Source organism: Hippocampus zosterae, chromosome 1 (genome assembly GCF_025434085.1).
Source record: "Hippocampus zosterae strain Florida chromosome 1, ASM2543408v3, whole genome shotgun sequence".
Lineage (NCBI taxonomy): Eukaryota > Metazoa > Chordata > Actinopteri > Syngnathiformes > Syngnathidae > Hippocampus > Hippocampus zosterae.
In genome coordinates this window covers 3,570,168-3,582,137 of record NC_067451.1, presented here as the reverse complement: position 1 = coordinate 3,582,137, position 11,970 = coordinate 3,570,168, and the positions used below count along the sequence as shown (strand labels likewise).

Below are 11,970 nucleotides of genomic sequence, written 5' to 3'. Positions count from 1 at the left end.
AATTCGGCTTCTTTTACTGTGCATTTCACCACGGAAGAGCTCAAATCTCGTTCTCATGCTCTTCCCCCCCCCCCCCCCCCCCATCACATTTTGAAATATGTCTCGGACTCTGTTGCATCTTTTGTCATCCATCCATTATCCGAGCCACTTATCCTCACATGCCGCGGGTATGCTGGAGCCTATCCCAACTGACTTTGGGGAGTAGGCGCAGTTAGCACTGAACTAGTTTGCAAGCAAACAACCTAAGCACAGTTTAGGTGATGAATGAAGCTACCATGCGCATTTTTGGAAAATGGGAGGAAACTGGAGTACCCAAAGAAAACCCACACAAGGGGAGAACATTCAAACTCCACGTAGGATGGCCAGATTCCATCCCAAGACCTGCTCACCGTGAAGCGGAAGTGTCAACCAGTTGACAGTGTGGCGCCCTTTTAAAACCAAAGTTATCTAAACTAAAGCAGAAGGCACACATACAGACAATTCACACTCACATTCCCACCGAAAGACAATTTAGTCTCCCAAACCGAATGCTGCGTAACCCCTCTGAAGACTAACTGACAAATAATAGACATGGCTGAAAACACATTTTGTCATTTTATTCTGCTTTGTGATGATCGGCTAATACGGGAAGTAGCCAAACAGATCACATGACCACGTATGTACATTTGCATCCAAACCATTCGAAGGTGACAGTCTCTAACAGTCAAGAACGATGGGGAACGTGTCCAACACAACAGGGCAGCTTGATTCTACTGATCCAAGTGGATCAGTTAACTCTGGTCCCTAATGAGAAAGATTCATTTATTTACAATGAACAGTGAGAATGGAAAAACAAAACAAAACAACGGAACCTCTCTGAAACATTAAGTGCCCATCTTTGATTGAGGTCAGCGCGCAATTAACCCTCTTGTTGCATTACTTTGTCAGGAAAAGTAATAATGCTCCCAAAAAGTCCAAAATTGACATTTTACATACACCACTTTTTGCAAGTGGTGGATGTAAAATGAATTATTCGGCGACTCGTCAACGTAACGCGAGGGTTGACTCCAAAGCGCGAGTCAGGGGAACGAGGCGCCAACTTTTAAAGCTAGCGTTTCTCCGCTGGTCCCATGACAGAGGCGAGGCGGCGTCCATTTTGTAGTCCCGAATAATCACCTCTCTTGCGGTGAAAAAGACGTCGCAGGATTCCGCTCAGTTCAAGTGAGCGGCGGCTCTCCTCGCAGAGTCCGTAGCCCGCCTAGTCGGGCATGTCGATGCAGAGTTTGGATGGCGGGACAAAATATTTGCCGGGACTCTGCGTGATGACGACGCCGGTTTTTTTGTGGAACATGGGGGCGATCTTGGGTGGTGGCTCAGGGACGGGCGGGTCCTCGGCGGCCTCGGGGTCGTCGCTGCGTTGGAGGTCGTAGGAGACGTTGCCGTACTCTCGCAGGAAGGGGAGGAGCTCCAGCAGAAAGTGGCAGAAGTCCTTGCGGATGCCAAACCACCCTGGAAGGAAATCGCGGTTGAAATGATTGAAATTAATAAATTATTATGAAATCCTGATGGGAATCAGCGCAAAAATGTATTGACCAGTGTTAAAAGTAGTTGTTGATATATTTGATAATGGATCAGCTTGTCAATGAATCGATTCAGTGTTGCACCTCTGACGCTTGCTGTAATCGCTAAAATTGATGATGTGCATTTTTTTTCTTTCCAATCCTGCAACCCACCAAAATTTCATTGCTTTTTACTCACAGTGGTTTCCGCCTTTCTGACCGAAGGTGGTGACCATGAGCGTGAGTAGCGAGAGCCACAGCGGCACGAAGACGCATACGTAACTCAGGCTGTTGTGGCCGTCCAGCTTGTGCACCAGGAGGATCTGCGGGAGGGGGCGGGGGGAAAAGCCGCAAGAAACGTCAGCGGTGCGGCCCCGAGCCGTTGAAGTGTCATGGGGTCCTCACTTCGAAGGTGAGCAGCGGAACCACGATGGTCATCCAGCTGATCGCCATGGTGATGTGAGTCCGCCGCTGCTCGGCGATGATGTCGATGGAGCGGAGGAAAAGGACCGACCAGATGATGTAGTAAAGGACGACGAGGCACAGGAAGGACATGAGGATCCACAGTGGCACGCACACCACCTGACCAAAGATGGGCACACGTCCGAATCAAGTCTCACGTTTTGATCCACAATTCTGAGTCAAGTGCAAGTCTTTTGGTTGCAAGTCCAAGTCCCTGGTTCCCGAGTTTGAGTCAAAAGCGCGAACTAACAGCAGAGTGTCAGTGTACTGCCCCCGGTGGCCAAGAGTGAGAGAACTTTTCTTTTAACTAAGGAAATGCAAAACCGGGGGACAATAAACTTTTTCAAAATGCCCAATTTTCGTCTTTTTATGATACATACAGGAATACTTGTTTGGCATTAAAATAAAATGTTTAATTTTAACCACATTGCTGTCCCATTAAAATTAAAAATGAATGTGAGGGTCTCTCACCAGCCAAGGCCAGTTGATGATCCTGTCCAGCCTCAGAGCGATGAAGATGAACTGGAGAATATTCACCGAACAGAACACCTCCAGCTGAGGAAGAGAAAGCGTGTTGTTAATTTTTTAAGATTAAGATATCCTTTATTTGTCCCGCAATGGGCAAATTACAATCAGAATTCAGAAAGGAAAACGCTGGGTAGGGAGAGGAAAAAAAAACCCACGCTCGAACTATCCTCTTCCGAGTATAATTTAAGTCCAGGATAAAAAAAGACCCTAGCACATAAATAAGCATATGACAGTTACAACAAGTCACAAGACATAACATGTAATAAGGAGGGAGGATGAATGGGAATGGGGGTGGGGAGGGTAACCGCGACGTGGCCGAAATGACCAGCTGCACGGTCACCGTTGCGCTCCGCATATCGAACCACGTCACGGGGGGGAAAAAAGAATCGGAGCGATGAAGACGGTGAGGATGTGTATGTGCGTGTGGTTGTCAAGTTGTGTATGTGTACGCGTGTACAGGTCATAGCTGCTTCGTCGAGGTCTGCTCATCATGAAGACAGTCCCGGCTTATCAGTCCATGGCCGAGAAGGGGGGGGGGGGGGGGGGGGCTAGACTCCATGCGTACTTCCATCCAGGGGAAAGGCCAGATAGCGTTGTTAGTTTTGGAGGGACGGCCGCCAACAATTCCAGACAGCCTTGAGTCCTTGGTCAGTATCTCATCACTGGCACCGATCAGTCGGATCCCCAAATTCTTTCAACAGGGCGGATTCCAACTTCTCCATGGTTTTGTCGATCGTGCGGAGTCGCTCGAAAACCATAAAAATACATATAAATAATGTAGATTGTAACAATATAAAATAATGTAGATGTCTTCCACATCCTCCACGGACACCGGTTTCCACTTTCTCCATGGATCCAGGGCGTATCCGGCAGCAAGTGTCCCCAGAGGGCAAGCAGGCTCCTCACTGCTCGCTCTTTTCGTCGAAAAAATTTTGTCGATTACATCGAGAGACCAGGCAACTAATTTCATGGTTAGTTCTTCGGATGAAAAATACCGTAGGAGGCTAGGAAAAAAGTTAGACAAAGACAGCACAAGGACTAAGTGGCTAGCACGGAAAGAGTGGGGTGAGCGCAGGAGGAGCAGTGCAAAAAGTCGAGAGCCAAGCAGAAAAATGGTTTTGGCTTTTACCCTGCAAGACGATTCAACATGTCGGCAGGTGGGCTGGCGCTTGAGAAAACGCGTCTTACCTCCAGGGAGCGGTCGTGTCTGAAGCCCCAGACGCACGCCGCCACGGAGACCGGCGACACGAAGAAGAGCGGCATGAAGACGAGCAGCCAGAAGTAGTTGCCGCTCCCCCTGGCCACACGGTCGCACACCAACACCTCGAACATGAGCAAGAGGACGTGAAGCCCCACGGCGATCAGCATGGCCTTGAACTCCACGCACGTTTCGCCTTCAGCCCTGGTAGTGAGAGGGAAAAGAATCTCAATACCATTTTTGACCCATATGACGCACGGGTATGCAGAGATGCCCAAAGACGAGTATACCTGTACTGAGGATTGTGTGCCCACACTCCAGTGCCCACTGACGCTCCGATGATGACCAGCAACTTCCACAGCCATATTGGTGCAAACACTGCCCAGTAGCTCCAGTGGATGACCCCATCAAGCCGCAATGACAGCAACACGGAGAACAGCAGTAGGCACAGGTAGATCAGGAACTTGCTGCAGGGGAGAAGGGACGCATATGGATCGCGACAAATTGCCAGGAAACGAGATCAGAACTTGAGTTGAACCGACTATTTCACAACGGACTATGTTGCCTCGTGGTAGGACCATCACTTATATGAAGAAATGAATACAATAAATATAATGATGAATGAAGCTGTTAAGTAGGCAAGAGAATTAGGAAATCTTCGTTACTTCCGAAGAACAGCACATTAATAGGTTCCATTGCACGAGAATTAAATGCAGTCCAGCGTGGAATGCTGTTCATGTCATTTAAAGTCTACAAGTAAATGTCAGCTCTAAGCAGTTTTTCTCACTTTCCTAATCTTGATTTATAACCAAACAAGTTCGGACGAAGTAATGTGTTCAATTCTCAACATACTGACGTTATGACGTCCAGCTAACGCTATTCGGTGAGCCAAACTTCGCGGTCGTCCATTACCTGGGATTAAAATCCTGAAAGAGTCCCCGTAAATTCATGGCGCAGAAGGAAATGTCGGGATCGCTGTTTATTTCATGGTTTCGTTTTGTTTGATATTTCTTCTACTTTTGGACATTCAAACACATTCCTCGCTCGCTAGCTTGTGTTTTTGTTTTGGCCCGAAACCCTCCATCGGAAATGACGTCAATCGTGACGGGCGGGAACTTCCGATCACGAGACGCAAAAGACGGAAACTTAAAAACTAAATTCATGAAAATAATAAACATAAACAAAATATCGGCACTACCACAAAATATTAGTAGGACATTTCTGCAGTCACCATACAGTAATATATTCCACATAACAAACGGGATAAAAATCAACAGCCACACACTCAGTGGTGTGAAATGGCACATGCAGGAGCAAAAGCCGATTAAACCTGCATTTTTATTTTTTTACAAACATAACATTTTTTCTGATGCTCCCAGCTCCCAACTGTAAGTAAGAAAAAAATAGTCAATTCATTATTTACACCCTTCAAAACTAGCTTGTCATCCAAGTGACCTACTTTAAAAAAATCTAATTGAAATGGCGGCGGCCCGGTAGTCCAGTGGTTAGCACGTCGGCTTCACAGTGCAGAGGTACCGGGTTCGATTCCAGCTCCGGCCTCCCTGTGTGGAGTTTGCATGTTCTCCCCGGGCCTGCGTGGGATTTCTCCGGGTACTCCGGTTTCCTCCCACATTCCAAAAATATGCATGGCAGGCTGATTGAACACTCTGAATTGTCCCTAGGTGTGAGTGTGAGCGTGGATGGTTGTTCGTCTCTGTGTGCCCTGCGATTGGTTGGCAACCGATTCAGGGTGTCCCCCGCCTACTGCCCGGAGACAGCTGGGATAGGCTCCAGCACCCCCCGCGACCCTAGTGAGGATCAAGCGGCTCGGAAGATGAATGAATGAATGAATAATTGAAATGGCATCATTTAAATATTTTAAAAAGTTCATTCAACAGATTTTTGTAAAATAAATTTACAAACACCCCTACATTGCTATTGAGACTCCCAAATTAAAAAAGACTGCACTTCAGCTTTAATAAAGGTTTATTTTAAATGTTTTTGATTCAATACATTTTAAGATAAGATATCCTTTATTCGTCCCACACTGTTAAGTAATTAAGTATTTTTATTGTACATGTTCAAACTGTCTCAACTCAACTCAACTGTATTTATATGTACTCAGAGAGTCAAGTCTTACAAGTTATGTACAAGTATCCATTTAATGCAAATCCAAAACAGAATCCCCCATGACACACTTATATGACTTGCGTAGCTAAGAGATATCAGTTATTGCACACATCTGTATTTTCATATTGTCAGTTGGTAAATATTGCAAAATAATCTGAGGAGTTACTCCGCGATTCTCCCATGCATGGCAAAATATACAGGATGTAGATATGTAATTACGTACATATGACAAAAATTAAGGCAAAATAAATGGAGGAAACAGTTGTTCAGCCAATTCTACAAACGATTCACTTAAACAGGAATGGTTTGTTGAATTTTACGTTAAGGGTCTAATCCAGGCATGTCCAGCTCCGGGCCTGCAGGACCCACTTTGGACACCCCTGGTCTAATCATTAGGATAACCCTGGATCTCAGACGTTAATTCTCAGACACCTTGCGGATCATGTAGTTCAGGATGCCGCCGTGGTGAAAATAGGCCAGTTCCACGTCTGTGTCGAACCTCATCCGTACGTTAAATGTTTTTCCTGTGTCGAGCTGTAGGGAGAACGAGAGGATACGGCATTCTATATTCAAAGGCATCTCTCACGAGGTAGCGCAAGCGTACCGTCACGGCAACAATCATCCTCGTGGTGATGTTCTCGGGGATGTCAATGTGGAAGCGCTCCCTTCCGGTCAAGCCCAGGCTCTCAGCGTTGTCTCCCGGTAAATACTCCAGCGGGATTATTCCCATCCCCACCAGATTGCTCCGATGGATCCGCTCGTAGCTCTCGGCTAGAACAGCTTTGATGCCCTTCACCGAGAACGCAGTGGCTGGGAATCACTGCCTTTGATGGACAAGTGTGGAGCATGAACGAGTCATGGGTCAGTCTTACCAGTAACAATGGACCTTTCGCCGCCCAGTCTCTCGAGCTGCCGGAGCCATACTCTTTCCCGGCAAGAATCAATAGAGGGACTCCCGACTGGCCGTATTTCTCCGCAGCATCAAAAACGTCCATCTCGACACAACAGGACGGGGAAACTACTTAATTCTGTAGAACCCAACTCCAGGGAATTATGATGTCAAATTGCAATCAGTTTGCGTTCAGCTCATTCTCGAACAGATGGATTTTGGACAGATGAAGAGTGTCACAGCGTGTTTGGATTGACAGCTGGAAACTCGCATGCTTCCTTACCACTTCCCCAGTTGGCAGGTAAATGGTTTGGGGTGCCTGCTTGTTGAGGAATTTGTTCAGCAGCCGGATGTTGGCAAACGTACCGCGGGCCATGACCGCGTCGTTGCCTCGACGGGAGCCGTAAGAGTTGAAGTCACGTGGGGTTACACTGTCATCACGTATTGAAAAATAAAATAAAATTCGTAGCACCTGAAAGTATTCAAGGGACATGGAGACACAACGTTCCCTCAAGATCACTCACCCTCTGCTTGAGAGGTAGCGGGCTGCGGGGCTGCTTCTGGTGATGTTCCCAGCTGGGGAAATGTGGTCTGTAGTGACCGAGTCACCCAAGTTGAGCAGCACGTAGGCGCCGTCTATGACCCGAGGAGGATTTAACTGCATGGTCTGAATAAAAGACAAGAAATCAGCAAGCCTCAAAACTACGCATGTTCACATCACCAGAGAATGAACACGTTGGCCCTGAGTTCTTCTTTGCAAATTGCAATTGATTACATTTCTGATGCATGCCTGTCAAAAGAACATTATCCCCCCCCCAGAAAATGTGATTTACCAAACCGTCAAAGAAGGGCGGGGACTTGATGTACGTTGACGTGGCATCCCAGGGATACAATTTCTCGGACGGAGCCACCAAAGAGTTCCAGCGTTCATTGACTTTCTGCAACCGTAATCGACATCATCCTTCAGAAGTCTGTTTTCACAAAACGCCTTCAATACCACATGGCGCCGTACCTCAATTTTCTCATAGACTTCTCTGAACATGGACGGAATGACAAACTTTCTCTCCTCTCTCTGGATCTCCTCCCGTGTGGGCCAGATGTCCCGTAAGAAGACCTCTCGACCATCAGAACTAATGCCTGCAAAAGCAGACGAACGATGCCATTTTAAAAATATATAATTGTACCCCTCCCAAACACTTGACACACACATTTTAAATGTTGCACAGTACCACTACAAAAATATACAAGGCAGGCGCAGGTGTTATCTTTGCTCACTTTGAGTTGCTTCATATTCCACACTGTCGTATCTGTGACACTGAATGAGTGTGGGCTTAAAAAGTGGCGCTAAATGTCAAGGACAAATCAACGACAATCATGTGACATGTACATTTTGTCCATATAGTGGCCACAATTGAAAATGTTTTTTTCCTCAAGTCATGTTGAGGACACTGTCGATTGGCAACATTCCAATAGCTTTCTTTTGTGATCATTCTTGTCATCAGCACAACACAGAATTTGATCCGTGCTCAAAAACAAAAGCTGAGAGGAAATACATAACGAACAAAATCGTAGCCATCCAATCATCTTCCACTGAACCAAATGATGTGGCACGACTCCCCACTTTACTCACCAATAGGTTCTGTCTCAAAGTCAATCTTGACAGTCCCAGCTATGGCGTAAGCAATGACAAGTGGCGGCGAGGCAAGGTAGTTGGCTCTGGTATTGGGGTGAACGCGACCTTCAAAGTTTCGGTTTCCTGACAGGACACCTGCAGCGACCAAATCGCCCTGAAAAACGAAACCAACCAACCACACACACGCATTAATGTACTCGATGCTGCTGCTGCTGACAACGTAGCTGAGCAAAAAAAAACAATCTACTTGTCTATCGCATGCAGGTGGGGTTTGGAACAAATGCCCGCAATAATAATATAATAATAATACATTTTATTTATAAGAGCCTTTCTGAGTTGGGGTTCAGTCATCATACCTGGGTGATGGCCTCCACCACAGGCTCTGGTAGGGGTCCACTGTTGCCTATACACGTCATGCAACCATAGCCGACAACCTCAAAGCTTTAAAAAAAATAAATAAAAAGACAAGAGTCAGTCATACATAGCGACCTTTTTATTATTAGGCCTAGAGCATTCAGTAGTCATTGGACAAAACATGTGGGATGATTTTTGAAGAACACCTTGGATGGCAAAAATGAGCCCAAAGTGTTTGCTTTGAAACAAAATGGCGGACTTCACATCTCTTTTCAGACGATGTTTGAGGAGACATTTTTGTGCATTTACGCATGACAGGCCTGCCTGCCGATTTGACGTGAGTAAGCGAAACTGTCTCCAAGGGGCTGAATTGGGGAGGGGGAGGCATTCCCCAGGGCTCTTTCTTGGGGCCCCACATTTTTGCTAAATGTTTTTAATCAAATCGTTGCATCGCATTTAAACTTTTTTGATGGGTCTACTCATTATAAACACACCAACCAAATTCAATCTTGAGCACCTTTGCGTGTATGAATATTTAGCAGCTTACCCTAACTGAAAGAGATAGTCCATAACACCACTCTCCTTCAGGTAATAGGTCACCACTCCACTGCCGGGTGAAAGGCTGGTCTTGATGTAAGGCTTCACACTTAACCCATTCTCGATTGCCTTTTTAGCGAGGAGTCCTGGAAGGAAAGGTTACTGGTACTTAATAATCCAGACATGAGGGAAATCCCCAAATGAAAATGAAATGACCCACCTGCTCCAAGCATGACGGATGGGTTGCTGGTGTTTGTGCAGCTGGTGATGGCTGCAATCACGACCGAGCCGTGGCTTAGCGTGTAGTCTTTTCCATCTAACTGGAAGGGGACCGTCGCACTCTGAGAATCCGGAGCCACTGCAAAGCCTTTGAAACCTTGCTGGATTTCAGGCAGCATAAGAGGAAATGTGTATTTATTTGTGAAGTCAAATGGTCAAAAGCATTCATTGCTGGACAATATGACGTTTTATCATCTTCAGGTAGATCTTTCAATCCTCGTTATCGTTTGATACGGGTCCATGCTTGAATTTTATTATTTGACTGTGCTGGGCCAGACAGTGTGCAAACAAGCACACAAATCATAAAAAGCCAAGCTCACCTTTGCTTCCAGGCAGGCCTCAAAGTCTTTCTTCATGTCTGAAAGGGGAATTTTGTCTTGGGGCCTTTTAGGGCCACTGCAGCATGGCACCACAGTACTGAGGTCCAACTCGACGACCTTCGTGAGACACACAAGGTGATGAATTCATTTTCTCTTGCCATAATAGATACATGGTGTCAGAACGGACCTGACTAAAATCTGGAGTCTGGGATTCATCGCTGTAATCCCGGAACATGGACACAGCCTTCAGGTACTTTGTAATGTGGGTCAGTTTTTGCGCTTCTCGCCCTAATTTAAAGAAAAACAAACAATGAGCATCGGCGGATTTGCTCAGCAGCCGCGACTTGTCAGTCACTTACCGGTCTGCTTGAGGTATTCGATGCTGACATTGTCCACTGGAAAGAAAGCTGCGGTGGCTCCATATTCTGGACACATGTTGGAGATGGTGGCTCTGTCCGCGATGGACAGCTGCGCCACGCTGGGCCCGAAAAACTCCACAAACTTCCCCACGACCCCAACTTGACGGAGGTGCTGAAAAACACCGGTGGCGTTCAACACGGTGGGCTATAGTTCACAAAAGCTCCATGGAAATGGAAGTATTTACCTTGGTGACAGTGAGAACAATGTCTGTGGAGGTAATGAACTTGTCCGGACTCCCGTACATCTTGTATCCAACCACCTCAGGTAGGACCATGCTGATTGGCTGCCCCAGCATCACTGCCTCCGCTTCAATGCCTCCCACACCTACGACAAGACAAAAGAAAAGTGACAACCTCATAAAAACAGTCGATTAAAAATGAACCGCGACGCAGCTAATCAGGCACCTGGACGCACAACACAAGAAGTTGAACGCAACTCACCCCAACCTAGGACGCCGAGGCCATCAATCATCGTGGTATGGGAATCGGTGCCCACCAGACTGTCAGGGTAGAAAAACCCTTCGTGGTTAAACACCACCCGGGCCAAATACTCCAAGTTGACTTGGTGGACAATTCCTGAACCCGGAGGAATGATGCGCATGTTCCTGAAAGCTTGGGAACCCCACTACAAATAAAATAAAAATTAAAGTCAAGTAAGACTCTCGGTCCCTTTTTTGGGGGGGTTACCATATAAATGCAGTGTTCCGCGTTTCGAGCCAATGCACACATTGAACAATTAAAAGAGCTTATTCAAATAAAAACGAATTTACTGACTCGGCATGATATGTGGGCCTGTTTCGTTAACGACAAAGTTTGAGTGTATTCTCTGACATATACTGCAATGTAGAGGAAGAGTATTTTCATTGTTCTGCCTGTCATTATACATCGCCGGCAGACATTATGACTACTAAAATAAAAATCCTGATATCTTTCACCGGTTGGGAAGCACTGTTACAAAGCATAGAATTGTCAAAGGGTGACAAAAGTGGTTGTCGTCTAACAGTGAGCGCTCGTTCGCACCTTCAGGAACTGGAATCTCTCTTTGTTGCGTTCAAACTCCAAGTTTTGATTTTTCTGGAGGCTATCAGACCTGAAGAAAAATAATTTATGGTGATTTGATTAAAGAAACATTTAATAGCAGATAGAACTATCTTGACGCTCTTACTTTTTGTTAAAGTCCACTTGGACGGAATGATCAATGACCAGGTCAGCTGGGCAAACGGGATTGATTTTCTCAGGATCTCCGCCCAGCTTAATCACCGCATCGCGCATGGCAGCGAAATCCACCACAGCAGGTACGCCGCTGTGAATAAAAATGAAACAAACACTAGTCAATCACAAGTCCAAAGGTAAAAAAAAAAAAAAAGAACTGAAACGTACGTGAAGTCCTGCAAGATGACACGTGCTGGCATGAATGGGATCTCCACCGTCTGCGTCTGGGTTTGCTTCCAGTTGAGGATATTTTCCACGTCTGACTGCTTCACCAGAAATCCGTCGCAGTTCCTGACAGCCGACTCCAAGAGGACACGGATGGAGAATGGCAAGCTGTCTAAAAAACACAATAGAACCATTTGGAATGCTCAGCTTTTACTTGGAGAACAGGGAGTCAGTTAGTTAGTTAGTTATATACAAAGTAGTTAGGATCAACTTTTGGGGAATAATGCTAAACAGGGTGAGATTTGA

General features: G+C 46.2%; 2 protein-coding genes across 6 annotated transcripts in view; both read right to left on the bottom strand.

Moving 5' to 3' along the window:
• Positions 1-581: 581 nt before the first annotated feature.
• On the bottom strand, positions 582-4,840 carry tmem185 (transmembrane protein 185). Its single transcript, XM_052062639.1, has 7 exons — positions 4,639-4,840; positions 4,017-4,193; positions 3,717-3,930; positions 2,472-2,555; positions 1,944-2,120; positions 1,738-1,861; positions 582-1,488 (listed from the first exon to the last, which is right to left on the bottom strand). The coding sequence occupies exons 1-7, from the start codon at positions 4,674-4,676 to the stop codon at positions 1,238-1,240; spliced, it is 1,065 nt and encodes a 354-aa protein (XP_051918599.1). The 5' UTR covers positions 4,677-4,840; the 3' UTR covers positions 582-1,237.
• Positions 4,841-5,694: 854 nt separating this feature from the next.
• The window catches only part of aco1 (aconitase 1, soluble), a 56,244-nt gene continuing 49,968 nt past the window's right edge, over positions 5,695-11,970 (bottom strand). For all 5 annotated transcript variants that reach the window (XM_052062387.1, XM_052062384.1, XM_052062385.1 and 2 more), the window contains 19 exons: positions 11,668-11,836; positions 11,453-11,590; positions 11,308-11,377; positions 10,729-10,912; positions 10,473-10,612; positions 10,228-10,399; positions 10,056-10,156; positions 9,869-9,985; positions 9,490-9,649; positions 9,280-9,415; positions 8,735-8,819; positions 8,376-8,532; positions 7,758-7,882; positions 7,579-7,683; positions 7,270-7,412; positions 7,029-7,176; positions 6,729-6,851; positions 6,461-6,646; positions 5,695-6,390 (listed from right to left, as the gene is read on the bottom strand). In XM_052062387.1, coding sequence (XP_051918347.1) covers positions 6,274-6,390; positions 6,461-6,646; positions 6,729-6,851; positions 7,029-7,176; positions 7,270-7,412; positions 7,579-7,683; positions 7,758-7,882; positions 8,376-8,532; positions 8,735-8,819; positions 9,280-9,415; positions 9,490-9,649; positions 9,869-9,985; positions 10,056-10,156; positions 10,228-10,399; positions 10,473-10,612; positions 10,729-10,912; positions 11,308-11,377; positions 11,453-11,590; positions 11,668-11,836 — 2,576 coding nt within the window. In that variant the 3' untranslated portion in view covers positions 5,695-6,273. The remainder of the gene's footprint in view (positions 6,391-6,460; positions 6,647-6,728; positions 6,852-7,028; positions 7,177-7,269; positions 7,413-7,578; positions 7,684-7,757; positions 7,883-8,375; positions 8,533-8,734; positions 8,820-9,279; positions 9,416-9,489; positions 9,650-9,868; positions 9,986-10,055; positions 10,157-10,227; positions 10,400-10,472; positions 10,613-10,728; positions 10,913-11,307; positions 11,378-11,452; positions 11,591-11,667; positions 11,837-11,970) is intronic.

Excerpts from the sequence above, each read along its gene's own strand:
- tmem185 (XM_052062639.1), bottom strand. The coding sequence starts at position 4,676 with ATGAATTTACGGGGACTCTTTCAGGATTTTAATCCCAG. Across the intron at positions 3,931-4,016 it reads GCACACAATCCTCAGTACAG|GGCTGAAGGCGAAACGTGCG; the intron begins GTATACTCGTCT and ends TCTCACTACCAG. Across the intron at positions 2,121-2,471 it reads TCATCAACTGGCCTTGGCTG|GTGGTGTGCGTGCCACTGTG; the intron begins GTGAGAGACCCT and ends ATCTTTGGTCAG.